The sequence below is a fragment of the Anser cygnoides genome, chromosome 26 (genome assembly GCF_040182565.1).
Source record: "Anser cygnoides isolate HZ-2024a breed goose chromosome 26, Taihu_goose_T2T_genome, whole genome shotgun sequence".
NCBI lineage: Eukaryota > Metazoa > Chordata > Aves > Anseriformes > Anatidae > Anser > Anser cygnoides.
The window spans coordinates 4,433,493-4,458,903 of record NC_089898.1 but is presented as its reverse complement, the minus strand read 5'-3'; the positions used below and the strand labels follow the sequence as shown (position 1 = coordinate 4,458,903).

The following is a 25,411-nucleotide window of genomic DNA, read 5'->3' as shown; positions in this document are numbered from 1 at the left end:
GTTTCGATCCGTCCCCCTGAGACAGCCACTAGGTGACGATGTTTCCAATTTTCTTTCAAGAAACCTTGCTTTCTCAGGCCCAGGTGTCCAGCTGCACATCGAGGACGTCCCTGGCTCCCAGGCGCAGTTCCCAGGCCGAAGGCCGAGCTCCCATCCGAACCCCCGGCCCGGCAGACATTGCTCCTGGCGTTGCGCAGCAGCCATTTCATGTCAGCCTTTGCTCATGGCAGTCAGCTTAGCGCCGTCAGTGCTGCCATCGGGGTGCCCGAGAGCCGTGTGAGGTCAGCAGAGAGTCACTGTCAGCCTTTGACCTCACAAAGGTGGGTGGCCATAAGTGCCCTGAGCGTCCAGCTCGCATGGAGTACTGCTGGTGGCACTCAAGGCATGGAGGTCTTGGTGGTGGAATAGGAGACGCCGATGTCCTGCTGGTATTTTCACTGCCACAGTAGTGCCTCTTATAATGCTACTGTTAATTAGTGCTCTACCCTTCCGATCTTTTACTAAGGTAGCTAGAGAGAAGTGCAGACACCTGTTTATTTCCTGGTAATACCTGCAAGAACCATCTATCTACATCTTCGCCAGATTCATCATAGCGCTCTTGGTACCGCTGATCTGTGTTGCCCTGGAATAAAGTGCAATCGTTAGCACGCCAAGTGTCCATGCCCTTGCATCTACCAGAATCGTGCAAATCCCTGTTGGGATCTCTCTCTAGCTGTGGGCTGGCTAAGCTGTCTTTTGGATGGTGAAAATGGGAAATCGTGGGGATGGGAAATGATGAGTGGGATGAGAAATGATTGCTGGGATGGGAAGACTTCCTTGGGCTGGAAAGCCATGGGGCTAGGAAATGAAAGAGACGGGAAAGCTTCCTTGGGATGGGAAAGCTTCCTTGGGAAGGAAAAGCATGGGGATGAGATACCTTCCTTGGGGAGGAAGGCATCCTTAAGGAAAGGCATTGGGATGGGAAATCTTCCTTGGGGAGGAAATCATTGGAAAGGAAAAGCATTGGGGTAGGGAAATCTCTCTTGCGATGGGAAATTATTGGGATGGGAAATCTTGAATGGGGTGGGTACGATTCATTGGGGTAGGAAATAGTTGGAAAAGAAATCCAAGGGATGGGAAGTCTTTGGGATGAGATCTCATGGGATTAAGAAACGCTTCGTGCTGATGGGAAATAGTTTGCATGGGAATCTGTTGGGCTGTGAAACTGTCGGGATGGGAAATCGCCGGGAGGATGAAAAGTCTTGGGATGGAAAAGTCTTGGGATGGAAAATCCTTGGGAGGGGAAAGTGTTGGAGTGCGAAACCCCCCTGGGCCTGGCAAATGAGGACTGGGACGGGAAAGGCTCATGGGGATGGAAACTGATGGCGCTGGGAAGCCTGCTTGGGTAGAGAAACTGCAGTCCTCACCAAGATGGCGGTGAGGGGCTGGTCAGCCGTTGGGGCGGAGCCCCCGTTGCCCGGGTTCCCCAACGAACCGCCCCACTCTCCAGCGACCATGGCAGGTACAGCAGCGGGCTCCCGCTCCTCCCGGGGCTGCGGCCCTGCCGGCGAGCCCAGCGCCCGAGAGCTCAGCCCAGCGCCCTTTTTCCTCACAGAGAGATTCCCCAGACGGCTGCCGCCGGTGCCGCAGACGCCAACCTCCCCCTTCGTTGTCCCAGCTGAGCCGCCAACGGTGGCTGCCTGGCTGCTGCCAGGTTCTGGTTCCCAGCTTCTGGGGGGGGGGATTTTGGGGGTGCCCCTGCCTGGGGTGGGGGCTATGCTTTGGGGGGGGAGGTCCTGGGGGTGCACCCGAAGTGGGGAAGGGCTCTGGCCTTGAGGGAGGGGTCCCAGCTTCTGGGGGGGCTGCCCCTGGGGGAGATTTTGGGGAGGGATTTTGGGGTGTCCCTCAATGGGGGGGGGCCCTGCTCTGGTGTGGGGGGGTTCTGGGGGGGGTCCTTTGCCTGGGGGATGGGCTCTGGCCCGGGAGGGGGGCATTTTGGGGGGGTCCCAGCTTTTGGGGGGGGATTTTGGGGGGGCCCTGCTCCATGGGGGGGGGAGGTCTTGGGGATGCCCCTGCCTGGGGGGGCGTTCTGGGGGGGGGTCCCCTGCCTGGGGGATGGGCTCTGGCCCGGGGGGGGGGCATTTTGGGGGGGTCCCAGCTTTTGGGGGGGGGATTTTGGGGGGGCCCTGCTCCATGGGGGTGTCACGGGGGGGTCCCAGCTTCTGGGGGGGGGGAGGTCTTGGGGGTGCCCCTGCCTGGGGGGGGGGGGGGGTCCTGGGGGGGGGGCCTGGGGGGGTTCCCTGCAGGGGGGGCCCTGGCCCTGGGGGGGGCTGGGGGGTGTCCCCGCTCCCCGGAGGGGCCCCTCCCTTCCCCGTTCCCACTTGGCCCCGCCCCTCCCCTCTCCCCTCCCCCCCCATTGGCCACCCGAAGCCGGAAGCGCCCCACCCCCTTCCCCCCTCTCCCCCCCCCCCGCCAATAAACCGAATCCTCCCTTCACCCTTCCGCATCCCCTCCCCTCTCCCACCCAATAGCGCTCGGCCTCCCTCCCCCCCCACCTCCCGCCACCCAATCAGCGCCCGAACCCCGGAGGGGAGGGGAGGGGCGGGCGGGGACGGCGCCCAATAGCGCGGCGCGGGGGGCGGGGCTTAAACAGCGGGGCCGGGCCCCCCGAGCCCCGCTCACCCCGGCCCCGGTCCCGGGCCCCGGAGCGCGGCGATGGCGGCGGCGGCGGCGGCAGCGGGGGGGGGAGGAGGAGGCGGCGGCGACCCCGGGGGCCGCATCCAGCTGCTGCTGGCGGCCGCCGAGTTCCTGGAGCGGCGGGAGCTCGGGAGCGGCGCTGCCCCGGTGGCTTCCTCCGGCGGTGCCGGCGGGTCCCGGGAGGAGGCTCCGGTGTTAGCGGCGGCTCCTTGCCGGGGTGGCCCCGCCGAGGCCGAGCACGGGTACGCCTCGGTGCTGCCCGGCGGAGAGAGGAGAGGGGCCAGGAGGAGGGCGAAGGGCAGGAAGAGCGGAGGGGGAAGCAGGTAACGGGGGGCGGCCGTTACCGGGGGGGTACCGGGATTGGGGGGGGGGGGCACCGGGAGCGGGGGGGGTGAGGGGGGGGGCTTGGGGGTCCCGGGGGTACCGGGGGTGGGGCTGGCGGTGTCCCCACGTTGTGGGGTAGGGGGTGAGGGGGGGTTACCGGGGGATACCGGGGGATACCGGGGGTTGCCGGGGGTTACCGGGGCCTCTACCGGTGCCGGGGGGTGGGGGCGGGTTACGGGGATGTTGGGGACCCCGCTGTCACCGGGGGTGGGGGCTGTCGGTGTCCCCCCGTTATGGGGTAAGGGGTTTAGCGGGGGTTTACGGGGGGTTACCGGGGGTGCTGCCGGTGCCCCGGGGTGGGGGCAGGTCATGGGGGCGTTGGGGACCTCGGGGGGATTTTGGGGACCCCGCTGTCACCGGGGGATCAGCCGTCGGTGTCCCCGGTCGGGGGGTAATTGGGGAGGTGGGGGCCCTTGGGGACGCTGCTGTCACCCGGGGGGGGGGACGGGTCACAGGCAGGGGGACCTGGGGGGACCCCGCTGTCACCGGGGGACGGGGAGCTGCCGGTGTCCCCGTTATAGGGCAGGGCTGGGGGGGGGACACTTGGGGACACCCCTGTCACAGGGCACGGGGCCGGGCTGGGGGGGCCTGCTGGGAGCCTGCAGCCACCAGGCCCTTGGGACCCCCCCCGGGACCCCCCAAGCTGCCCTAAGCCTCCTCTGCCCCGAGGGGCTCACCTCAGGGACCCCAAAACCCCCTCCGGGGGACCCCAAAACCCCTCCAGGGGACCCCAAAGTCCCCCTGAGGACCCCTAAACCCCCATCCAGGAGACCCTAAAAAACCTCCCAGGGACCCTAAAACCCCTCTAGGAGACCCGGACCCCAAACCCCCCCCCGGGTACGGGGCCGTCCGTGCCGGGGGGGTGCCCCGCACGTCACAGGCTTGGGGCCGTGACGGGAACCTCCCTTCTTGGGCGATCCCGTCCCGACAGGCGCGGCCGTGACGTGGCAGCCGGGTCCCGGCACCGGGGCCGCCCGAGCATTTCGGGCTCCGAGGGCGGTGTCGAAAGCGAAACCCATCCCGGTTCCCTTTAGGGGGTGAATCCTGCCGGGGTTTGGGGTCGGGCGCTGCTGTGGCTCGGCGTGCGGGGCGGGGGGGGGCTCGGTGCTGAGATAAATCCCGTTTGGGTTTGGGGGTCTGCCCTGTGGTGTCCACCCCAAAGCCCCTCCGGAACCTGGGTGCCAGCTCGAGCCTTGGTTTTTGGGACGGACCTGTAGGTGCTCGTCCCCTAACCCCGCTCCCTGCCTCCCCAAAAGGAGGGGACCCTCGTATCCCTTGGGGGTGCCAGGCAGGTGTCGACCCCAAAAGGAGGGGACCCTCGTGCCCCACAGGGTGGCAGGTGCTGGCCCCAAAAAGAGGAGACCCTCGTGCCCCCTGGGTGTGTCAGGCGGGTGTCGACCCCAAAAGGAGGGGACCCTTGTGCCCTCTGGGGGTGGCAGGTGTCGGTCCCAAAAGGAGGGGACCCTCAGGTCCCCCAGGGGTGGCAGGTGGGTGTCGACCCCAAAAGGAGGGGACCCTTGTGTCCCCTGGGGCTGCAGGTGGGTGTCAACCCCAAAAGGATCCGTTTTCTCCGCCACCTCGGCACCGGCCGTGTCGCCGAGACCCCGTTAGCAGCGGCGACGCCGCGCCGGGGACCGGGGCCACCTGCGGGGACTTCGGCCCCGCGACAGGTCCGGCCGGGGCCGTGCCCGCGGCTGTTTGCCCAGGGCGGAGCGGTGCTGAGCTGGCACCGGCACCCTCCCGGTCCCCAGCGGGTTTGGGGGCGCTGCGGGCACGACTTTTTTTTCACGTTCTTTCCCCCCGTTTTCCTTCGTTTTTATTTTTTTTTTTTAAATTTTTTTTCCCCTGCTTTGGGGCGCCCGAGGGGTTTTGTTCCCTCCTCCGATGCGGGCTGGGGGGGGTGGGGGCCTGCTCCCAAGTTCCTCTCCGGGGAGGTTTGGAATCGATTCCCCGTTTGAACGGGGTTTTGGTGAAGCAGGAGAGCACAACGCGTCCGCACGGAGTCATCGGGGCACGCCAGGATCCGGCCGTGCCCATCCACGCCCCGCTGCCAGGGGGAGGCCTCCCTAAATCCCTTTCTGGGGAATTTAGGGTGCAGGAAAGGGGTCCTCAACCCCCTTAAAGCGGGGATCCGGAACTGAAGTCCCCCCCCCACCTCCCCCTAACTCTTAGGACGTGTGCTTGCAAAAAGCTAAAACCCACCCTAAAAGGATCAGACCGAGAACGGCCCCGACATGAAGCCACCGAAGAGAAAACGAATTTATTGATGAAAGGGGAACTTGAGCGGGGAGGTCCACGGGAGACGGAGAGCGTCCGCGTCCCCGGAGCGTGCGGGGCTTGCGCACCTGTAGGTGCTTTTTTTTGGGTGTTTTTAGGCACAAATTCACGTTTTCCTTGTGAGTAGGCAGCCCCCGGAGTTTTATAAGGGCAGCTCCGCGGCCCGGCACGCGCGGCGCGGCCTCGCTGGGTGTTGGTGGCGAGAAAATAACTCTGGGTAAGGCTCGGGGATGGTTTGCGAGCAGGTGTAACACCGGTGCGGGGCTCGGCGTCGCATCTGGCCCCCTGCTAACGCGGGCTTTGAGCAGGGATCCCTGCCTGCACCTCGCCTCCGGGATCACCCCACATTTTGCGGGGACGGGAGCGGGCGCGGGGCTCCTCTTCCCCTGCCGTTCTCGCGGGAAGCCTTTAGGGAGCTGCTCGGAGCCCCCCCGCGAGCCATTCACCAGGGCTCCCGAGCTGGCCGGGGGCCCGGTTGCGTCCTCATGGGCTCGGTTTCGGGGCCGTGTTGGGATGGAGCAACTTTCCTCTTCCTGCCCGCAGATACGCGCGTCGGCGCTGGGCCTGCGGTCGCTCTCTTGGCGCTTCCTCTTCTCCGTGAAGCCTCCGCCGCGAGGCTGGAGAGTTTTTGGGCGCTGTGTGCTGCCTGCCCGGAGCCACGACACCGAGACGTCTGCGTATTCCCGGTCCTCGTAGCCAGAAAGTCCCTAAAATGGAGCCTCGCCCCGTTAAAATCCCGTTTTAGGGTTTTCCTCACCCGTTTATTGCCGTTCATTAGGGTAATTCTCCGTCGGGCTGTGCCGTCGAGCGTCCCGTGCCCGGTTCCCACCCGGTTTGATGTCCCCAGGGTCTCCGCCGTCTCCGTTCCCCCCGAGCAGATCCCAGCCGTGGTGTTCTCACCGCGCTCCCCTGCAGGAGCTAACGCCGTGTCTGTTCTTCTCTCTTCCAGGTCCACGCACAACGAGATGGAGAAGAACAGGTGAGCGCCGGGGGCTTGCTCGGACCCGAATTTGAACAAATCCCTTCTCTTCCGACCCACGTCGGGGCCATCTGGGTCCTGTCCCCGAGGGAGAAGCGAGCGAGTGCCCGCGGGCAGCGGGATTTGGGCGTCGGAGCCGGGGAGGGACGGGACGGGGTGCGCGGGCGGCTCGCCGCATCACCCGTACGGGGTGCTCAGGCTCCAAGTATTTCCTGGGCGTGCGATAGATGGGGACGGTGCTCGTCTCAGGCCCCGCCGGCTTGAGGGGACGTGGCTGGCTTCGTCCCCGTGTTGGAGGCGGGATTTCAGCCCTGCGGGGGATGCCCCCAGCCTGCGGTGCCTGAAGCAGCGTGGCCGAGCGTCCCAAAAGCCGTGGTCGCCCCTGCAAGCCCCCAGGCCATGGTTCTGCTCCCGCCGGGGAGTCAGGAGGCATTCGGAGCACCTCCTAATGATGCCGACCCCATAAAGCATCAGTTTTGGGGTAGGAAGGAGCAGGACTGTGCTACGTGGGTGCGAGGACGCCTCCCAAAACGTTCCGCAGGCGCTCTCCAAATACCGCTCCGATCCGCAGGGTGCGGCGGCGAGCTGGAAGCCTCCTTCCGAGGAAGGTCCCGCGCGTGTTAATTGCTCTGGGGCTTCGTAATGCGCCCTTACGGGCTTTAATTTAAACCCTGTTTAATTTAAACTCCGTTGAAATTGAACCCCTGCGCAGCTCTCCCTGCTAAGCTACCGGAGTTCAGCCGGGCTGGAAAATTTCGTGTAGGTACAAAGCTGGAGCTGAGCGTAACCGCGATTATTTGGGACAGGCTGGTGAGGTCTTTGTAGGGCTGAAGGGTGGCTTCGTGTCCTTTAAGGGCTTCTCTTTTCCTCTCTTGTGCTTGGATGAGGCTCAGATGTTGCGGGGCCGTGTTCCTGCTGCCAGCGAAGGGCTCGCGTGGACTCGGTTGGTTTGTACCCGGAGGCAGAAATGTCCCTGTCCTGAGCACCGTGAGTTAGGGACGGACAGGGCCATTTGTTCCTCCTTTAAAAAGCCTGAGAAAATCAGCATCTGATTACCGAAAAAAACACCCGCAGAGGACGTCAGGCCACGTTGCACCCCTCTTGCAGCGGCGCCGTGTTGAAATCCCGCCGGCCGCGTTGCGCCACGAGCACGGTGAGCACGGCCACCTCCCGTCCTTCCGCCCCTCCGCACGGCGAGGCGAGGTGCAGGGCGATGTGCCCCGTCCTCGTTAGGTGCTGCTTCGAGCTGCCCTCGTTAGCTGCTGCTTTGAGCTGTCCTCCTGCAAACCCCGCCGGGGTCGAGCCGAGGAATTGTGGCCTCAGTCTGCCGGCGCTGCCCGCTCGCTCTCCTTCGTGCCAGGTCCCTGTGATGCTTTTTTTTTTTTGAAGCACGGCAGCGGTTTGGATTAGGTAAAAGCTGAAAAAAATGGCCTTTAGCATACGCTGCACCACCTGGAAGTGGGAACCGAGGCGCGTTGTAATCCAGCAGATTGCTCAGCATCGGCAAAGCCGAGCGGGTTGCTGCTGCACCTCCTCCATCCCATCCCATCTGCGTGTTAGCACCGAAGCTCAGCTTCTGCTGAGCCCCAAAACTGATTTTTTTAAATTTTTTTTCCATTTATTGTTCTTACGGTGCCAGTTACGAGGTGCCGCGTCGAAGAGAGTTCGCTGAGGACCCCGATTTTGTTGCTGCAGCTCTGCGGGGCTGGCTCCTCGCCCTGAGACCGTGCAGGTCGGTGGTGCGGCCGGACGTCCCTGCGCAGCTCCGCTCTGCTTTTCCCCCTGCGACTGAAAATAAGCTTTGGAGAGGCTCCTCTCGGAGCCCGTCGGTGTTCGGGATTCCCTCCAGCGGGCGTGTTTTGTTTGCGCTGGTGTTCAGCAGGCACTTTGGGTAGGCAAATGCCTGTTTACTCCCGGCGTGCCCCGAACGAGATAGGCAGGTCGTTGCAAAATCCCCGCTCGCAGCTGCCTCTGTCAGCTTTGGGTATTGCGAAGACCGGTGTTGCAACCTAAATATCGGGGCTGGGGCGCCCAACGCGAGGCAAACCGGCCGCGCTGGGAGCACCTCGGCCGCCGAGGGACCTCCTCGGGCACCCAGAGCTTCACCCGCGGGTGCAGCAGCGGGGTGGGAGCCGTAAAGCGTCAGCCCGGGTGTTAGCGCAGGTGAAAACCTACTCAAAACAGGTAAAGGGAGCACCGCAGGGGACGCGCTGGGTTTGCAGCTCCCTGCTGCTGCCCTCGACCTCTTGAGGCACGGCTGGAGCCTGGCGAGGACCGGAGGCACCCGTGGGTGCAGGTTTTTGGGGAGGAGAGCCGGGGCAGGGAGCTGGTGGCATGGGCAGGGGGCAGCACAGGATTTGAGGGGGTGCTCGGCCCCGTTAGCGCTCCGCGTGTCGGACCCGGCCTGTCCCGTGACCGTCCTCCTTTCCGCAGCGCTTAAAAGACCGACAGGCGTGTCAGCATCGGTTTCTCATGGCCGTGAGCCAAAACACAGCGTCCACGAGCCAAAACTCCCAGCTGATCTTTGTCTCCATCCCAGTATCGCAAAGCAGGTCCCCGAGCCACCGGGGCCGGGGATTTTCTTAGAAGAGAGCAGAGCGCTGAGCTCATGGGTGCAGGTCCTGAGCCTCGGAGCTCTTCTCACGAGCTGGTGGGTGCCTGCTGAGCTGGCCACGGGGTTTTTAGGGGACGGAGCAGGCAGCAGAGCGAACGTCTGGTTTAACGGGCTGCCCTAAACTGGCCAGAACCTGCAGAGACCGAGCTGATACCGCGGGTCGGAGAGAAATTCCTCTCCTTCTGGTTTGAGAGATCGGATCTCGGAGGAGCGTGCTGGGAATAAATGGTTTTCTGAGCCCAGACGGGCAATTGCTCTCGTTTATCATCTGGCTTGGCTTTTAACCACCCCGATTGTCTGTGTGCAGAGGTGAAAAGTTGCCCGGGGAGCACGCACCCGAACCTTCACCGTTCAATTCAACTCAATTTCTTGCAGGCGAGCCCATCTGCGGTTGTGCTTGGAGAAGCTGAAGGTGCTGGTGCCGCTCGGGCCCGAAACCAGCAAGCACACGACCTTGAGTTTACTAATGAGAGCGAGATTGCACATAAAGGTGAGCCCGGGTTGGGTCGGGACCGCGGGGGTAACGCACCAAATTGTGCCCCAAAAAGCGTGGGGTGCGAGAGCTGCCGACGTTGCGCTGCCAGCTGGCACCGACTGAACCCCAAAGGGCAGAGGGCTCAGGAAGCAGCTTTTCCACCCCAAATTCCCAAAGCCTTTGTGCTGGTGCTGCAGCGGGGGAAAGCTTTGTTCCCATTAGATGAGCGCCAAGCTCGGTTTCCAGAGCTGCACCGCCACACGTGGTGCGGGATTTGGGGCATCCGGAGCCTCAAACCTGGCTGGGGTTGGTGCCCGAGGTCAGTATTGTTTTCCCCGCAGTTACTGCAGCAAGTCTGTGTAAAAACCTTACAAACAGGCTCGTGGGCAGCTGCCACTCTGCCCTGAAGCCCGATTTCCATGTGTTTTATACTGCAGAGCTGCCCAGAGGCCTTAGGAACGAGACAGGTTCAAAGTACTGGCTGCTCGAGGTGGGAGGATGTTAGCAGGACCTCTTGTTTTCTTTTCCAGAGCATTTACAACTTTATAGTTTGTCCTTTAAACTTTGACTCAACAGAGCTCTCGCTGAGCGCATTATTTAGTTTTATGGACCAACAGATAACCGGGGCGGTGCAGCGGGGGAGCTCTGGCGTCAGCCTGCGTGCAGCCAGCGACTTATCGGAGACTGAAAATATATAAATAGGGTTGGGCCGGCTCCAGTGCCGCCGTCTGGAGGAGGAAACCTCTCACGTGTGTGCGGTTTGGATGTCATCGGGTCTGTTTGGCCCGGCCCTCCGGGCCAGATGCTGCTTCCATTTCCTCCAGGCTGCGGGAGGAGGAGAGCGGTGCATGCGTGCGAGGAAATTCTGGTTCATGCAGCTCGGGCTGGGTGTGGGCAAGCTTTTACTGGTCCCAGTCGTGCAGTCCTTGGGAAGAAATCCCCCGTGTGACAGTAGACACAGGTCACTGGTGCCTGAAATGGCGTGGAGCTGGCATGGCGCAGAGCGCGTGGCACCAGGGCACGGCGGTTGTTGCTGCACTGGGCGGCCAAAGCCGGGGGTTCCCAGGGAGTCTGAGAGGTTTGGGGTCATTGGGATGGAAAATATAGGGGCTGTGGGCTGCGATGGGTGGAGGAAGTAATGCCGTCCGGTCTCTTCACCTCTGCAGAAGCTTGAAGACTACGACAGGAAAGCCCTCCACCAAATCGACCAGCTGCAGCGGGAGCAGCGGCACCTGAGGAGGCAGCTGGAGAAGATGGGCGCGGAGAGGCTACGGATGGACAGCATCGGATCCACCGTGTCCTCGGAGCGCTCGGACTCGGACAGAGGTGAGAGGGCCCGCGCCAGCGGGCAAGCAGCACTGGGGGGTGTCTCGTGGCCGTCCTGTAACGCCGCCCTTTCTGCTCGCAGAAGAGATAGACGTGGACGTGGAGAGCACGGACTCGCTGCCCGCAGACCTCGACTGGAGCAGCAGCAGCAGCCCGAGCGACTCGGACGAAAGAGGGAGCCTGCAGAGCGTGTGCAGCGACGAGGGCTACTCCAGCTCCGGCGTGAAGAGATTGAAGTCGCAGAGCAATCAGAAGCCGTGCCCCGCTCTGTAAGGAGCCGCTCCCGGAGCTGTTCCGCCCGCCGCTCTCTCCCTGTTGGATCTCGTTAGGTAGGACACCGGACCCGCACTTCTCCTTGCACGTAAATCTTGCACCACCGACAGAAATGAAGCCCGCTTTGCCGAAGTCCCGAAACGGCGCGTGGGGAGCACGCTGCCCTCCGCAGCACGCATTCCCATCGCGTCCGCTCGCTTCTCTTCCCGTCGGGAAACTCATCTCGGTGAGACCGCACATTCCAGCCGGACCTCGACGCGCCCGAGAATATCGCAGCGGTAACAGCAACGCCAGGAGACCTCGGCTGTTCTTCCTCTTGCTGTTACCGCCCGGTATTCTGGATCTGCGTGGTGTTTGCCCAGCAATGCCACGTTCCTAACCATCAGCAGCAGGCCCCAAACGTGCGTCGTTGGGCAACGAGCCGAAGGGAAACCCAAAGGGAAACCCAGCCTTAGGTAGCTTGGATCCAGGAGAGGGCAGAGGCAGGTCTGCAAGAGGAGAGTTTCGGCTGCGAGCTGCTGGAGCATTACTCAGAGGGCTTGGGGTAGGACCCCTTCAGCTTTGACACGTCTCAGAAATTCCTGTAGTCCCTAAAACCAAATGGTACGATCCTCGTCCTGTGCAATGTCTGACCTCACGCGCTACGGCCGCGTATTTTACTGTTCTAGGCGAGCGTTCCTAGGACGCCCTTCATGCTTCTTGTCTCGGGGATAATTTTTTCTACCTCGGAGAGATGAACAAAGATTATCTCCATCCCTTTAGCACAAAAAAAAAAAGATGATGCCTCAGTTGTTTTCTAGAAGCGACGCTTGGCCCCGCTCACACCCCTCTCGTGGAAGCTTAGCAATAACCGGCGGCCGAGCGCTCGCCTTTCCCAGGACGCGGCTCCTGGCGAGTCCCCACGGGGTGCCGCTGGCGTTAAAGCACTTGGCTGGCCGGTGGGGTTGTTTTTAGGCACTCAGAGGGGCTTCCCAAGGTTTTTGGGGCTTCCCAAAGCTTTTGGTTGCTGCCTCAGAGAGGTAAAACCAAACACGAAAGGAAAGAACAACCCCCTGCCCTGCAAGCCGTGGTTTCCAACCCCACAAACGCGCTTGGGTCAAAGCTAACCGGAGCACACGTAAATGTACATAGACCACGCGAGCTTATAAATAGTATTTATTCGTTTTCTATGAAACTGGTGTAACGGAGATTCATTCTGATGACTTTTATAGATGTTCTGGAATCTTTGTAGAGGTCCGCTAACGGAGAGAGATAGATTTCTTTTCTTTTTTGGCTCGAAACGTTTGAAGCTGTTTCTATTCCGCCCACCCGGCAAACCTCTGGCGACGAACACCGAGCGCTCGGTGCGGCACACCGACCTCCTGGCCCCGCGTTTGTGGCTTTGTGGCTTTGCTCTCCAAGGGCTCCGGAGCTCCTCCAGGCACCAAAACCCAGCCTGCCATCGTTAAACACTCCCGTGAGACACGCAGTTCCTGAGACTTCGCTCGTCAAGCTGCCAAAAGCCACTAAAACACTCAAAGTGCAAATGAATGAACTAGTAGTTGTCTATTTTTATTTTATTTTTTAATCCCTAAGCTATTTTTGGATCATTTAAACTCTTTGACAAGCAAGAGGATGGGAGACGGGGCTAGTGGATCGCTAAAATCTCCGAAGTCTGTGCTCTGCTTGTGCGTGCTAGGGTTTGAAAAAGAAAAACGAGCACGAGAAATGTTCCTGGAGCAGCTGGAGCTGTCTGACACCCAGATTTGCACTGATCTACGCCTCGCGTAAGCCTTCTGCACTGGGAGAAGTCCGAGTCGTCCCGAGTCCGAGAGCGAGCTCGAAGCGGTCCACTTTAAAAAAGATAAAAAAAAAACATAAAAAGACAAAAATAAGAGGACAAAAGCCACGAGGCAAGCTGAGAGGCTGCCCTTTGAGGTCTGTCGCCCCGCTGCACGACGGCTTGGGATCTTTCCAGCTCTTTTCCCCCCCTCAAATCGTTGCAGGTGCTGCCTCCGAGCCCAGCGCTGCGGCTCCTGCTGCCTTCGGGACGGGAACCACAGCGTTGAGTCTTCGGGAAAGCACCGAGAGAGAAAAATGCCGTGTTTCACGTTCAGTTAGGCGTACCGAGTCTTAAGGCTTTGACTCTGTAAATTGGTGTGTGTGTGTTGTGCCTTTTTTGGGTTAACGGCGTTGTTTTGGTGAAATGCTGTGTGTTTTGTTTCGTTTTCCTTTTTATTTTTTTCTTCTCCCACTATAAAGCAGTAATTATTTGACCTTTGCACTGTTTGGACGTGCTCCTCTCCAGCTTGACGGCGCCGAAGAGCTCCACCCTTGGAAAACGATGCACTAAAGTCAAACGGGTGCAAGGCGGAAACCCCGGCCTTTTTCCCCCAAAACTCCCGGCGGGGTCCACGCCTGGTCGGCGTGCTCAGCGGCCCCCGTAGCGCCGCTCTCAGTTTTGCCAGCCTTTTCCTCGAATTCACACCAGCATTACTAAGAAATAAGCTGCAGCAATTAGATTTTTGTAGATTGTTTAAATAAAAAAAAAAAATAAGGGGGCTGCGTGGAGCCATTCGTGCCCCCCCCCCTCCGTGTTTACGATTGCACAGACGTGTGTGAGCCCAAACCACGCTTTTTTTTTTTCTTTTTTGGGGGGGTGTTTTCCTTGTGGAGGAGCAGATCCGGCGCAGATGGCTCTTATTTTTGGGGAGAGCTCGGAGCTGCTTGCGACGGGCAGAGGAAGGGATCGGGCAGCGTCCTGCCGCGGTCCTGCCCGCGCCGCTGCTCCTCTCCTGGGCATTAGCGGCCGCGCGCCGCCCCGGCACCTTGCTCCGTCCCGCAGCACTTCTGCCCCCCCTGTAGCAATAGGTACGGGCTCGGCCTCCCCCCGCAGCCCTGTTTTGTACCCAATTTCAGGTTTTGACACTGTACTGTAGCGGGAGGAATTCTGCCTTGGCCACGCTCCCTCTCTGCTCCCCTGGCAGCGCTCGTGGGGTTGCTTCGCTGCCCCAGGTGCCAGCGGCCGGTTTCCCAAAGCACCTGGACCGTCCCCGTGCCCCTTCCCATCCCACACCCCACATTTCGGCCAGGAGAAATTCAGCAGAGGCGTCTCCATCTCCCTGCTGCACGCCTCGTGAGCCTTCCCGACCCTTTAAGCAGTCTGGGTGTGCTTTTGCTGCCTTTTCTTTGCCCTTTCCCTATTTTTTTTTTCCCCATTTTGCTTCCAAATTGCCCCCAAACCAAATCCCCCTTGCCCAGCTTTCTCACCGGCTTTTATTCCCGGACCGAATGGGGCAGCAGCAGACGGGAGAAGGCGAATTTTGGTTCCGGCCGTTCAGCTCCCGGTGTAAATACCCCGGCGTTCCGCCTCCTGTGTCGAGACCACCCAATGGTGCTTTTTTATTACAGTTAGCACAGGCGATTTTAGGAAGTTTAGAGGTGTTTTAGGAGCGTCTTGCTGTGTATATGTATACTTCTGTATTGTTTGACTGTTAGACAATAAATTATTTCATTACCAAAGCGAGCCGCCTGCTGCTTTCCCAACCGAGCGGGGGGTGCCCGGTGGTGTCCCCCCCGCCTTTTTCCTGGGGTTTGGGTTTCGAGAAGTGCCCCCAATGTTGCCTGGTGTTGGGGGGGGCTCAGCTCTGCTCCTTCCCTTCCTCCCCCAGCGGGCAGAGCCGGGCCCCAGGCTGCTCCCAGGGGGGCTGCAAAGCCGTGCGGGGCTCAGAGATGTCTTTTTCCTAAGCAAAACGCCCAGTTTTGCTCATTATCCTCCTTTTTTGGGGCAACGGTGAAGGCTCCAAGCCTGGCAACGGCTTTTCTGCAGAGCAATTTGGTTCCAGGCAGCCGGGGCTGGCTCCGTCCAGCACCATACCCTTCACCCTGCAGCCCCCATTCTGCATCCTCCACCCTTTATCCCTCCTCCTGCATCCTGCAGCTTTCTATCTCGCATCCTCCACCCTTTATCCCGCATCCATCACCTTTCATCCCACCCCCTTCTCCTGCATCCTCCCCCCGCGTCCTTCACCCCTTATCTCGTGCCCTTCACCCCGCAGCCCACATCCTCCACCCTTTATCTCGTGCCCTTCACCCTTCGTCCCACATCCTTCCCCCTTTCCCCCTCCATCCTTCCCCTGCTTGCAGTGGGACCAACGTGGCTGGGGGTGCGCAAAAGGGAGCAAAGCCCCGGGGAAAAGGGGTCCAGGTGGGCAAAGGAGCAGAGCAGGGCCCGGGGCTGGCCCTAACGAGGCTGTGCTAACGAAGCGACGTCCACCACCTGCCATGGGGCTGTGCCCCGTTGGGATCCCAGGGCAGGGGCAGCGCCAAAGCCTCTTAAACCCCCCCGGGGGGTTTGCTTTGGGGCTCCCACCCTGCCTGGGTGCTTGGGGGTGCTTTGGGTGCTAGGTCCCCTCTTTTAGGGTCAGCACAGGGCAGTTCCTGGGGCTGGGGGGGGCAGAGCAGCCCTGGGGTGTCCCCCCCTTAGTGAGTTTGTTGGTGCTGCAGCCCCATCCTCGTGGGGCCGAGCAGCACGGGGCTGTGCCTACGCAGCCAGAAAAAAAAGAAGAAATGCCTGAGATTGGTGATTTATTTCATTTTTTTTTGTTATTTTTTTTCCTATGTCCTGTAGCAGGGTGAGCGGTGTCAGCCTGATCAGTTCAAGCCTGTGAGGTTTTGGCAACGAGGGGGGGGGGGGGGCACGGGGATGGGGGGGTGCGAGCAACCGCCCCCCCTGAGCCCCCCGTGGCCTGGGGGCTGCTGGAGCACTGCGCTTGGCACCCAGCTCCCAGAGCTCTTCTCCCTGCAGGACTGGGGTGAGGATCCTGGTACCGCGAGGCCAGCGGCAGCTCGGGAGAGCCCCGGCCTCCTCCTGTCCCCAGCCTCCTCCTGTCCCCAGCCTCCCCGCGCCCTTGGGGGGGGAGGCCCCGGCTGAGGCTGGAGGGTGCTGTGCTGCCTCCCGCGTGGGGGTGACGGGGGGGGCGCAGCGCCTGGCTCCTCCCGGGGGTGGGGGGGGGCCTCATCCTGCAGCTGCTGGGGGGGGGGTTCAGCCCTGGGGGTGCTCTCCTGGAGGCTGGGGGTGAGGCAGTGGGGAGCAGCGGTTCTGCTGCTAGAGCTGCTCCCCGCCGCGGTGCACCCCCTGCTCCCCCCCCCAGGGCTGCTCTCTCCTCGCCCGCCCGTGGGGAAGACGCAGCCAGCGACGGAGCTGGGCTCCGCGGGAGGGTGTAAAGCGTGAGGAGACCCCCCCAGATCCAGGAGCAAGGAGAGGCTGAAGTGACCCAACAGCACAAACGCCGCACCTTTAGCACGTGCTGCGCTCAGGTGGGGGAACCCCAAGTGCCCCCCCAGCCCCCTGCTCAGCACCAAGGCCCTCGGCTCACCCCAGCTGAAGCTGGGGCTCCCCTGGGTGGTGGTGGTGCCTGGCTGGGGGCCACCCTTGGCGCGTACACCCCTAAAGGTGGGGTGCAGCCCCCTTGAGCCCCCCACCTGCCTTTCCTGGGTGCAGCGGGGAGCAGGGGGCACCCGGCGAGCGGGACGCTTTATTTTTGCAGCCTCTTGCTGGAGGGCGAGCAGGTAACCAGCCCTTCCGTGCCGGATTTATTTGTCTCTTCCAGGCTAACCTGCCCGCCTGGCGGCCCCGGCGCCAGCCCCGGTGGCCCAGGGGCTCAGGGGAAGGTGATGGTGGCGAGCGGGGCGAGCTCCAGCGCGGGCTCCAGCGCTGGCGACTGCTGCTCGGAGAAGGCAGCGGGCTGGCGGCTGCCGTGGTGGCCGTACTCGAACTTGATGCGCAGCTCGCCGATGCGCGAGTGAGGTAGGATGTTGGGGATCCACTCGATGATGAAGGGGGTGGGCTCCTTCTGTGTGGGAGAGGTGTTTCCTGGGGGGGAGAAAAGGGTGAGGAGGGCCTGGGACCTCCCCTTGCGGCGGGGTGGGGGAGGCTGGTTGGGTTTTGGGGTGCTGTGCCTGCTGGGGGGGCTTCTAGGTTATTTTTTTTTTGGGGGGGGAGGGACGTGTAACTTGCTGTGGGCGTTCAATTGCAGGCAGGGGTGGCTGTCAAGGGGAGCTTGGTTGGGATCGGGGCTGGAGGAAAACCTCATCTTGTACAGAAGTGCTTTTTTGGGGTGTGCAGGGGCCCTGTACTGGGGGAACTCTCCCTGTGTGGAGGTCTGGAGGGAGCTCCCCCCTTCCTCGAGGGGTTTCCCCCCTGTAGGGGTGCCTGGGGGGGGGGATTCCTTAGCGCCCGGGGGGTTTCTGCGTGCGCTGGGCTGCGCCGCCCCCTGCCCACTCACCCACTTTGAGGAAGGTTTTGAGCTCCAGCGGCCGGATGGCCGGCTGCTTCTCCAGGCGCCCGTAGGTCTCGGCGATGCTCTCCACCTCCACCTTGGGGCACTTGAAGAGCTCGTAGGTCCCGTCCCGGTTCTGGATGAAGCTGCGCGTGATCTCCAGCGGCAGCTGCCGGCAAGCACGGGAGCACCCAGGTAAGGAGCTCGGCTACCGCGCGGCAGCGTGGTGCGGGGAGCGCCTGCCGTCCCCCCTTACCTCGGGCGTATCAAAGATCTGCTTCACCTGCAGGATGTTGGTGATGTGCCACGTGTACTTGGAGAAGGTCCCCAGGGGAAGGGCGTCTTTGCGGACAAAGGCTGGGGATGGAAAAGGGAGTTAGGGGTGGCTGGGGGGGAGGAAAACGGGGTTAGGGGAGGCTGGGGGGCAGGAAAACGGAGTTAGGGGTGGCTGGGGGGGAGGAAAACGGAGTTAGGGGTGGCTGGGGAGGAGGAAAACGGAGTTAGGGGTGCCCCAAAATGCTGGGGGGAAGCTGCAGGATGGGGCTGGTGCTGCAATTTGCTTTTCTTTTCTTTCCCTTTGGCTGCCCTGCCTCAGAGACAACCCTTAACCATGCTGCTTTGCGCTTGCTTGTGGACTCTCCTGGTCCCAGTTCAGAGCACAATAATCGATTTAACAGAGTAAATCCTGCCTGGCCCGCTGCTGGGGAGAGCTTGGTCTCCGTTAGCCCTTCACGCCCTGCGAGGGGCAGACTGGTGCTCCCGCAGCCCTGCCGCGCCGCGTGTGATCTCCGAGCCCCGTGTGGGTGCCCAAACGTCGTCCTGCATCAGTGGGGCGGGAGGGAACACTCCCTGAAACCAAGTGCTCTGTGCTCCACTTGATTCAAAAGCAGGATAGTGGGGCAGAGCTGGGCGAAGGCTGCGGGGAAGCTATTACTCACTTCGAGCTGTGCCTGCTGCATTTATTCCTGCAGCTCTGATACTTAAGGTCTTGCTTAGCCTGTGTCCTCTGCCCTAGGGCCGCTTCATACCCCTGTGGGGCTCCTTCCAAAAAAAAAGCTGCCAGAAGCAAGCGAGGGGTAGCAGAGTGCCTGCTCCTGCTGCTTGCTTCTTCCTCCCGTAGCAGGCACACAAAGAGCTCCCTCCGCGTAAGCAAGCCCCCGTCGTACCTGTGGTGGAGTTGGGCAGCCTCTTCTTGGCACTCCCGCTGGATATCCTCTGCTGCAGCGCATCGAAGAACGCCTGGGGGATGTGGAAGACCAGGGGCTCGGGCTTGCCTGCGCGGTCACAAACACGAGGGCAGGGGTTAGCGTACGGGAGGCAGCGCTGCTCGCAGAGGGACAACGAGCTGGGAGGGAGGGGTGCGCGGGGGGGCTGTCCACCTATTTTCCCTGCTCAGCGTTTGGTATTTCCACCACCAGAGCCAACCAGTTGGCTGGCAGAGCCGTGCCAGGGTCTGACCACCAGGGAAGTGTTTTCTTATGTTTTCTTGTCTTTCAGTTTGCATCCTTGGCCCCCTGCCCTGCGCCTGGGCAGAGCCTGGTGCTGCCACCTCCCTCCCACCAGGAATATCTGTGCTGCCTCCGGGCCGGCTGCGCCGGGGGCTGAGCACCCCTGGTGCTCTCTGCCAGCTGCTCCCAGCCCCTCGGGGGGGCTCCGGTCTGCGGAGGGGCAGCAGGGGCACGGCAGCCGCCCTGCAGGACTTGGGGTCAATGCAATCCCCTAAGCTGCGGGGGCAGCATAAAGGGCTTGAAGTGAGCGAGAGGAGCTCAGCAGCAGCAGCTTGCTGGAGGCCAGAGGCCTCGCAGGAGCCCTGCACTTAACAGCCGCCAGAGAGCGGCGCGTGGTTGTCCGCTGGGACCAACTCGGGGCGTTCTTACACTGCTCGGAAAGGGACAAACCTTCCTCCGGGTGTTTTTGTGCTTGGGGGGAGCCTGGCACAGCAGCTGAGAGCTTTAGGAAGTGCCACGCAGGAAGCAGCGCCGCTGACTTCTGCTCCTCTGGGCTCACAGACGTGAGCTGCTGCCTGTAGCCGTCCGTGCACAGGCAGCAGCTCGCCCCGCGCCACGCAGAGCCCTGCCCGCGGGGGGCCCGAGGACAGCAGCAGGCTCGGGACTGGCAAGGGAGGATCCCCAACATTTCTTCGGTGCCACGTGAGGCACCTCGCCTTACCTCACCTCACCTCTCCGGCTCGGCTCCAGGCAGTTTCTTCACGCATAAATAACCTCGAAGGGAGTTTCTCCCTTCCCCGTGCACAAACAGCAGCAGCGAGCTCCTGCTAAGCTTCACGCCGCGCTCGGGGAACGAACCAAAGCCAACAGAAACTTCCCAGGGCAAAAATAACACTGGGCTCTGAGCTGAGCGGAGCGCGTGCCTCCCTTCGGGCTAAAGTTATTTAATGCTGCCAGGAGCTCGGCTGCTTAAAGGGGGCGCTGGAAACAACGCTGCTGTCCCCAGGGGCTCGGGGGCAGCACCTCCTGAAGCCCATTTACCTTCGAACTGGTAATGCATGGTCTGGTGGATGCGCTCGGTGACGCTGGCCAGCCAGTCTTGGAAGGACAGGGTGACCTGCGACTCGTCCAGCAGCTGGTTACAGCCTGGGAGACGAAAAAAGAGAAGGAAATCAGAGTCCCCATCGTCACACACGCGTGAGGAGCAAGGAGACGGGCAGGAACAAACAACCACGCCCCGCCCCGAGCGGTGCGGGCTGGCCCCAGGGAGCTCCTCGTTTATTTCCCATTTTACCTTCACCGGTTCCCCGGCGGCGCAGGCGCAACGGGCTCTGTTAAGCAGAACACAGAAAGGCAGCAGACAGGAGGACAAGAGCCAGAGCGAAACCTTTCTGAGCGGGCGCCGCGCTATCGGGCGTCCCAGGGGCTCAGAAACTCAAGGCTTAGCTTAAAAGCAGCGTCCTGCTTTAAAAAAATAGATAGAAGTAGTAAAAATAAAGGGGCTGGGGTCAGGGAGAGCTAGGGTATCGGCACCACGGTGCCGTGGGGGACCAGCTTCCCCAGAGCTCCCCCGGGAGCAGGGTTCGGAGGGTCCTGGGGGGTCCAAAAAGCTCCCTGGCATCAGGCGCAGGGATTGATGCTCGCTCCTGTTTCGGGGCTCACCTGCTCAAGGAAGCCAGCAACAGAGCAAATCCGGCCCAGCAAAAAGAAGGGCGACAAACCAGGGGGGAAAAGAACAACTTTCTGGGCAAAAACTACAACTGAGAGGTTAAAAAAAAAGATTAAAACCACGCTGTACAAACCCTTCTGGCCCTGGCCAGCCAACAAACCCATGTAAACGGCTCTGCCTTCTGCCCGCAGATCAGTTAGCACACGCACGCCTAGGAAAATCTCCCCGGGGCGGCGAGCCTTATCCGGGTCCGCACCTCCTTTCCGTTTCTCCTTTCCCCCTGGCACCTCCCGGAGGCAGGCCAGACCCCGGCGGCTCCTTCCCAACAAGCACTGGCCACTAAAAACCCAATTACGCCCCGATTTTGGCCAGGCCGGGTCCCTCCAAGCAGCTCCGGCCATCAGAGGCGCTGCAGACGGCGGCGGTGCCCCAAGAGAAACCCTCTCCCGCCCTGACTCACCCTCTCCCGCCTTCACGTGCCCCGATTCCCCTCCTCTCCGCTTCACACGAGGATATTAGCGGCGTGTCGCCCACACCAGCCCCGTCCCTGCCTCGCGTCAACCTCCAGAAGCTCTCTGCACAAATAAATCCGCCACGGATCCAGCCCCGGGAGCACTCAGCACCGTCCCTCGCCACCTTACAGATTTAGGGCCAGCTCCCAGGCGACGTGCCGGGCGAGCAGAGCCCGCTGAGCTCCCACCTCCCCGATCTCCTTCTTTATTTTTTAACGGGGGCTCGGCTCGGGGCCGGGGCTCACCTTGCCTTTTCAGCGAGGAGGCGACGGGCGGCTTCTTCGCGCCGCCTCTCCTCAGGCCGCCGCTCGCCGGGTCCTGAGCCAGCAGCGGGCCGCTCGCCTGCGTCCCTGCGGGGCGGCACCGAGGGTTGGGGGGGGGCAGCGACGCCGCGGCCCCACGCCCCCCCCCCGCGGCCCTTCACACCCCCTCCGTCCTTCGGCCCCTCCAGCCCCAGCGCTCACCGCACGCCGGGTCCTTTTTCCTCTTCTTGGGCTTGCCGGCGGCCTCCCCGGCCTGCACGGCGGCGGCTTCGGGGCCGCAGACCAGCGGGGGGACGGCGACGCCTTTCAGACCTAGGAGAGACGAAACCGGTCCTTAAAATCACCTCGGTTCTTCGTCACCGTGTTCTGGATTGTCCCTGGGGGCTCAAACCCGCCCCCTGGGGGGCTCAAATCCGCCCCGCGGTGCCGTAACCGCGGCCCTGAGCAGCCCCGCAGCGCTGACCCCACAAGGGCTGGGGAAGGAAAAGCAGGGCCTGGACCCAAATGTTTGGGGTTGGGGTCGTTTTCCAGGCAGGGGACGCACCCCAAAGCGCAGCTCGGCGAACGTGACTCAGGTCTGCACGTCCGGAGCTGCTACTTGCGAAAAAAAAACACACTAAAAAAACCCCAGAACCAAACCCAGGAGCCGTCCCTGGCTCCCCAGAGGAACCCCAAACCCTTCCGGAGCTGCGGGCAGAGCTTTTTGAGGAGTGCACAGCTGGGCCTGGGGCACGATTTCCACCTCTCACACACACATTTTTAGGTTCTGATCCCCAAGCAGGGCTCGAAACCGCTCCCCAGCTGCTTCAGGACACCTCTTTTGCAGCAAACCCAGTGCTTGTAGGGTTTTTTTGCAGGGAACCCGTTGCTTGTAGGGGTTTTTTTTGCAGCAAACCTGTTGCTTGTGTTTTTTTTTGCAAAAAACTGTTGCTTGTAGGTTTTTTTGTAGCAAACCCATTGCTTGTAGGGTTCTGTGCAGCAAACCCGGTGCTTGTAGGGTTTGTTGCTTGTACGTTTTTTTGCAGCAAACCCCTTGCTTGTAGGGTTCCATGTAGCAAGCCTGTTGCTCATAGGGTTTTTTGCAAAAAAAAACTCTCGCTTGTAGTGTTTTTTACAACAAACCCGTTGCTTGTAGGGTTTTTTGCAGTAAACCCATTGCTTATAGCTTTTTTTTGCAGCAAACCCATTGCTTGTAGGGTTTTTTGTGGCAAACCCGCTGCTTGTAGGTTTTATTTTGCAGCAAACCCGTTGCTTGTAGGGTTCTTTGTAGCAAGCCTGTTGCTTGTAGGTTTTATTTTGCAGCAAACCCGGTGCTTGCGGGGTTTTTTGCACCTAACGAAGCGCCAACGGGGAGCGGGCACGACGCTCTCTTTTCCCCACGACAGGGACGAGCGGGCCCGACGCCCGACCCCGCTCCGAACCCCAAAACCCCCGCGGGGCCCCCACCTACCACCGGCGGCGTCGCAGGCGAGGAACTCGGCGAACTCCTGCGCCAGGCTCTCGTCGCTGGCGAAGGCGCAGAGGCAGGCGAAGAAGTGGACGCAGCGCGGAGCCGCCGCCGCCGCCGCCGCCTCCTCCTTCCCTGCGGCGCCGCCTTTGCCGGGTTTCGGGGTTTGGCAGGAGCAGACGAAGCGGTGCTCGGCCAGCGTCTTGGCGCTCACCTTGTGGGCGAAGGAGGCGTGCAGGTAGCCCAGGCTGTGCCTCTGGCTGGCCTTGCACTTCACCACCAGGACGCTCTTGGTGACGCGCTGCACCAGCGGCCCCGTGGGCTCGGCGGCCAGCTGCCAGATGGTTTGCTTGGTTTCGGGCGAGGCCTGCATGGAGTTGAGGACGGAGCTTTTTAGGGTGAGCGGCGTGGCTTCCGTTTGGCAGCTCAGGGCCAGCTTGACGTGCTGGCACTGGTTCTCCACCACGCCTTGCGCGGCCGCTTTCAGGCAGGCCGGCACGTAGCAGCGCCCCGTGCCCAGCCGCGTCACCACGGGGCCGTCCACCGTCTGGATGGCCGTCTCCGAAACCCCGAGCTCCACGAAACACCGGTAATCCGGCCCCCGGTCCCGCTGGCGCACCGAGTAAACCTGCGACTCGGAGCCCGTGATGAGCTTGACGGCGTCGACGCCGGGCTGCTTGCGCGTGCCGTAGCGGAAGACGGTGCCGCAGGTCTTGTTCTTGCAGCTCAGCCCCCGCGTGCCGTTGTAGGTGCCGCAGCGGGGACATTTGCGGATCCCCCGCAGCGTCGCCTTGCCCAGGTCCGAGAGGAAGGACGGGGCCTTCGGCCTCGCCGGAGCCGGCTCCATCCCGCCGGGGGGGGGGTGGGGGGAAAGCCTGCGAGGGGAAAGGGGAAGTCACGGGCGGGACGGGAGCTGCGGGGTGCTGGTGACACCTACAGGGCCCTCGGAACAGAGGTGGCCTCGCCACAGCCCAAAAGCGGGGAGAAATCAGCCGGGAGGGCGGCTCCGTCCTCACCGGACCCCAAAAGAGGACAGAAACCGGTTGGGACGGCGACTCTGTCCTCAACAGACCCCAAAAGCGAACAGAAACCACGAGGGATGGCGGCTCCATCTTCACCAGACCCCAAAACCGGACAGAAACCAGTGGGGATGGGAGATTCTGACCCCAGCAGATCCCAAAAATGGAGAGAAACCAGTTGGGAGGGCGACTCCGTCCCCACCAGACCCCAAAAGCAGAGAGAAGCCAGTTGGGAGGGCGATTCTGACCACACCAGGCCCAAAAAGAGGACAGAAACCAGTTGGGAGCGTGATTCTGTCTCCACCAGACCCCAAAACCAGACAGAAACCAGTTGAGAGGGTGACTCCCTCTCCACCAGCCCCCAAAAATGGAGAGAAACCAGTTGGGATGGCGACTCCGTCCCCACCAGACCCCAAAAGAGGACAGACACCATTTGGGAGGGTGATTCCAGCCCCCCCCCGACCCCAAAACCGGACAGGAGCCCCCGGGGCGGGCGTCTCGCTGCCGGAAATGGGGGCCCCCGGCGCGTCCCCGCCCCGCACGCCTCCTCATTTTCCAGCCTCGGCCGCCCGGGAGGAAAGCGAGGCTGAGAAATAACCTCCGGGGGCCGCGGCCTCGGCCTCATCCTGGCCTCCGGTTGCGGGGCCGCGGCCTCGGCGCCGCTTTCCACCCCGAGCCCTGCGCCGGGGGGGAAGGATGCCAGCCTCGGGGGGCGGTTTGGGGGGAGCATCGGAGGCTGCCGGGCGATAGAGGCCGGGTGGGATGGAGGCCGAGCGTGGGGCAGCAGGGCTGGGGAGGCTGGGGGGCACTGGGGGAGGCTGTATGGAACTGGGGGAGGCTGGGGGGCACTGGGGGAGGCTGGAAGGCACTGGGGGAGGCTGTATGGAGCTGGGTGAGGCTGGGGGGCACTGGGGGAGGCTGGGGAGCATTGGGAGAGGTTGGGGGGCACTGGGGGAGGCTGTGGAGGCTGTATGGAACTGGGGGAAGTGGGGAGGCGCTGGGGGAGGCTGTATGGAATTGGGGGAGGTTGGAGGGCACTGAGGGAGGCTCAGGTGCTGGGGGGCACTGGGGAAGACTGGGGAGGCTGTATGGAGCTGCGGGAGGCTGGGGGGCACTGGGGGAGGCTGGGGAGGCTGTATGGAACTGGGAGAGGCTGGGAGGCGCTGGGGGAGGCTGAATGCAACTGGGGGAGGCTGAGACGTGCTGGGGGGCACTGGGGGGAGACTGGGGAGGCTGTATGGAACTGGGAGAGGCTGTATGGCACTGGAGGAGACTGGGGAGGCTGGGAGGCACTGGGGGAGGCTGGAGGGCACTGGGGGAGGCTGGAGGGCACTGGGAGGCACTGGGAGGCACTGGGGAGGCCTGGTGGAGGCCGGAGGCCAGGTGCCCCCCCCAGGGGCTGTGCGGGGCTCCCCTCCCCTCCCCTCCCGCCCCTCCGGAGGCCGAGCGCCGCGCGGTGACGTCACGGCCGTGACGTCGCACCCCGCCGGGAGGGAGGGGGCGGGGGAGGGGGAAGCCCGGCGGCCCTCCCCGCCGCTCCACCCGCCCCTCTGACGTCACTTCCTGCCCCGCGGCCGCTCGCCCGCCCCCCCTCCCTTTGGTTACCTGGGCGCGCGCCCCCCGCTCCAGCCCGGGCCCGCCGCGACGCCGCTCAGCGCCCCCCCGCCTCCGCCATGGCGCCGGCCCGCTCGCTGCCGCGCCCCCATTGGCCCGCCGCGCCCACGTGACGCGCCGCGAGGGGCGCCGGGAGATGTAGTTTCAGGCGCGCCGCAGCGCGCAGGCGCAGTCG

At 62.5% G+C, this 25,411-nt stretch overlaps 2 protein-coding genes across 4 annotated transcripts; one reads left to right on the top strand and one right to left on the bottom strand.

Annotated features, from left to right (window-relative positions):
* The first annotated feature begins 2,637 nt into the window (after positions 1-2,637).
* MXD1 (MAX dimerization protein 1) lies at positions 2,638-14,505 on the top strand. The gene is made up of 5 exons (XM_066983597.1): positions 2,638-2,999; positions 6,287-6,316; positions 9,306-9,420; positions 10,572-10,731; positions 10,814-14,505. Exons 1-5 carry the CDS (start codon positions 2,695-2,697, stop codon positions 11,002-11,004), a joined length of 801 nt encoding a protein of 266 aa, XP_066839698.1. The 5' UTR covers positions 2,638-2,694; the 3' UTR covers positions 11,005-14,505.
* A 2,028-nt stretch (positions 14,506-16,533) lies between these two features.
* Positions 16,534-25,331, bottom strand: C26H2orf42 (chromosome 26 C2orf42 homolog). Of its 3 annotated transcripts, XM_066983594.1 has the most exons (10): positions 25,228-25,330; positions 23,223-23,478; positions 22,607-22,970; positions 21,358-21,468; positions 21,139-21,243; positions 19,754-19,858; positions 18,431-18,538; positions 17,521-17,621; positions 17,271-17,433; positions 16,534-16,858 (listed from the first exon to the last, which is right to left on the bottom strand). In XM_066983594.1, exons 1-10 carry the CDS (start codon positions 25,326-25,328, stop codon positions 16,647-16,649), a joined length of 1,626 nt encoding a protein of 541 aa, XP_066839695.1. In that variant the 5' UTR covers positions 25,329-25,330; the 3' UTR covers positions 16,534-16,646. The 3 variants fall into 3 exon arrangements, with proteins under 3 accessions (XP_066839695.1, XP_066839694.1, XP_066839693.1); XM_066983593.1 differs by having other exon boundaries at positions 17,548-17,621; positions 22,607-23,478; positions 25,228-25,331; XM_066983592.1 differs by having other exon boundaries at positions 22,607-23,478.
* Positions 25,332-25,411: the final 80 nt, after the last annotated feature.

What these genes read in the sequence shown, in the direction of transcription:
- MXD1 (XM_066983597.1), top strand. Translation starts at nt 2,695, where the DNA reads ATGGCGGCGGCGGCGGCGGCAGCGGGGGGGGGAGGAGGAGGCGGCGGC. An exon ending in AAGAGCGGAGGGGGAAGCAG is followed by an intron (nt 3,000 to 6,286) that starts GTAACGGGGGGC and finishes TCTCTCTTCCAG; the next exon opens with GTCCACGCACAACGAGATGG. An exon ending in AACGAGATGGAGAAGAACAG is followed by an intron (nt 6,317 to 9,305) that starts GTGAGCGCCGGG and finishes AATTTCTTGCAG; the next exon opens with GCGAGCCCATCTGCGGTTGT.
- C26H2orf42 (XM_066983592.1), bottom strand. Translation starts at nt 25,328, where the DNA reads ATGGGGGCGCGGCAGCGAGCGGGCCGGCGCCATGGCGGAGGCGGGGGG. An exon ending in CGCCTGCGACGCCGCCGGTG is followed by an intron (nt 21,469 to 22,606) that starts GTAGGTGGGGGC and finishes CGTCTCTCCTAG; the next exon opens with GTCTGAAAGGCGTCGCCGTC. An exon ending in GAAAAAGGACCCGGCGTGCG is followed by an intron (nt 21,244 to 21,357) that starts GTGAGCGCTGGG and finishes GCCGCCCCGCAG; the next exon opens with GGACGCAGGCGAGCGGCCCG.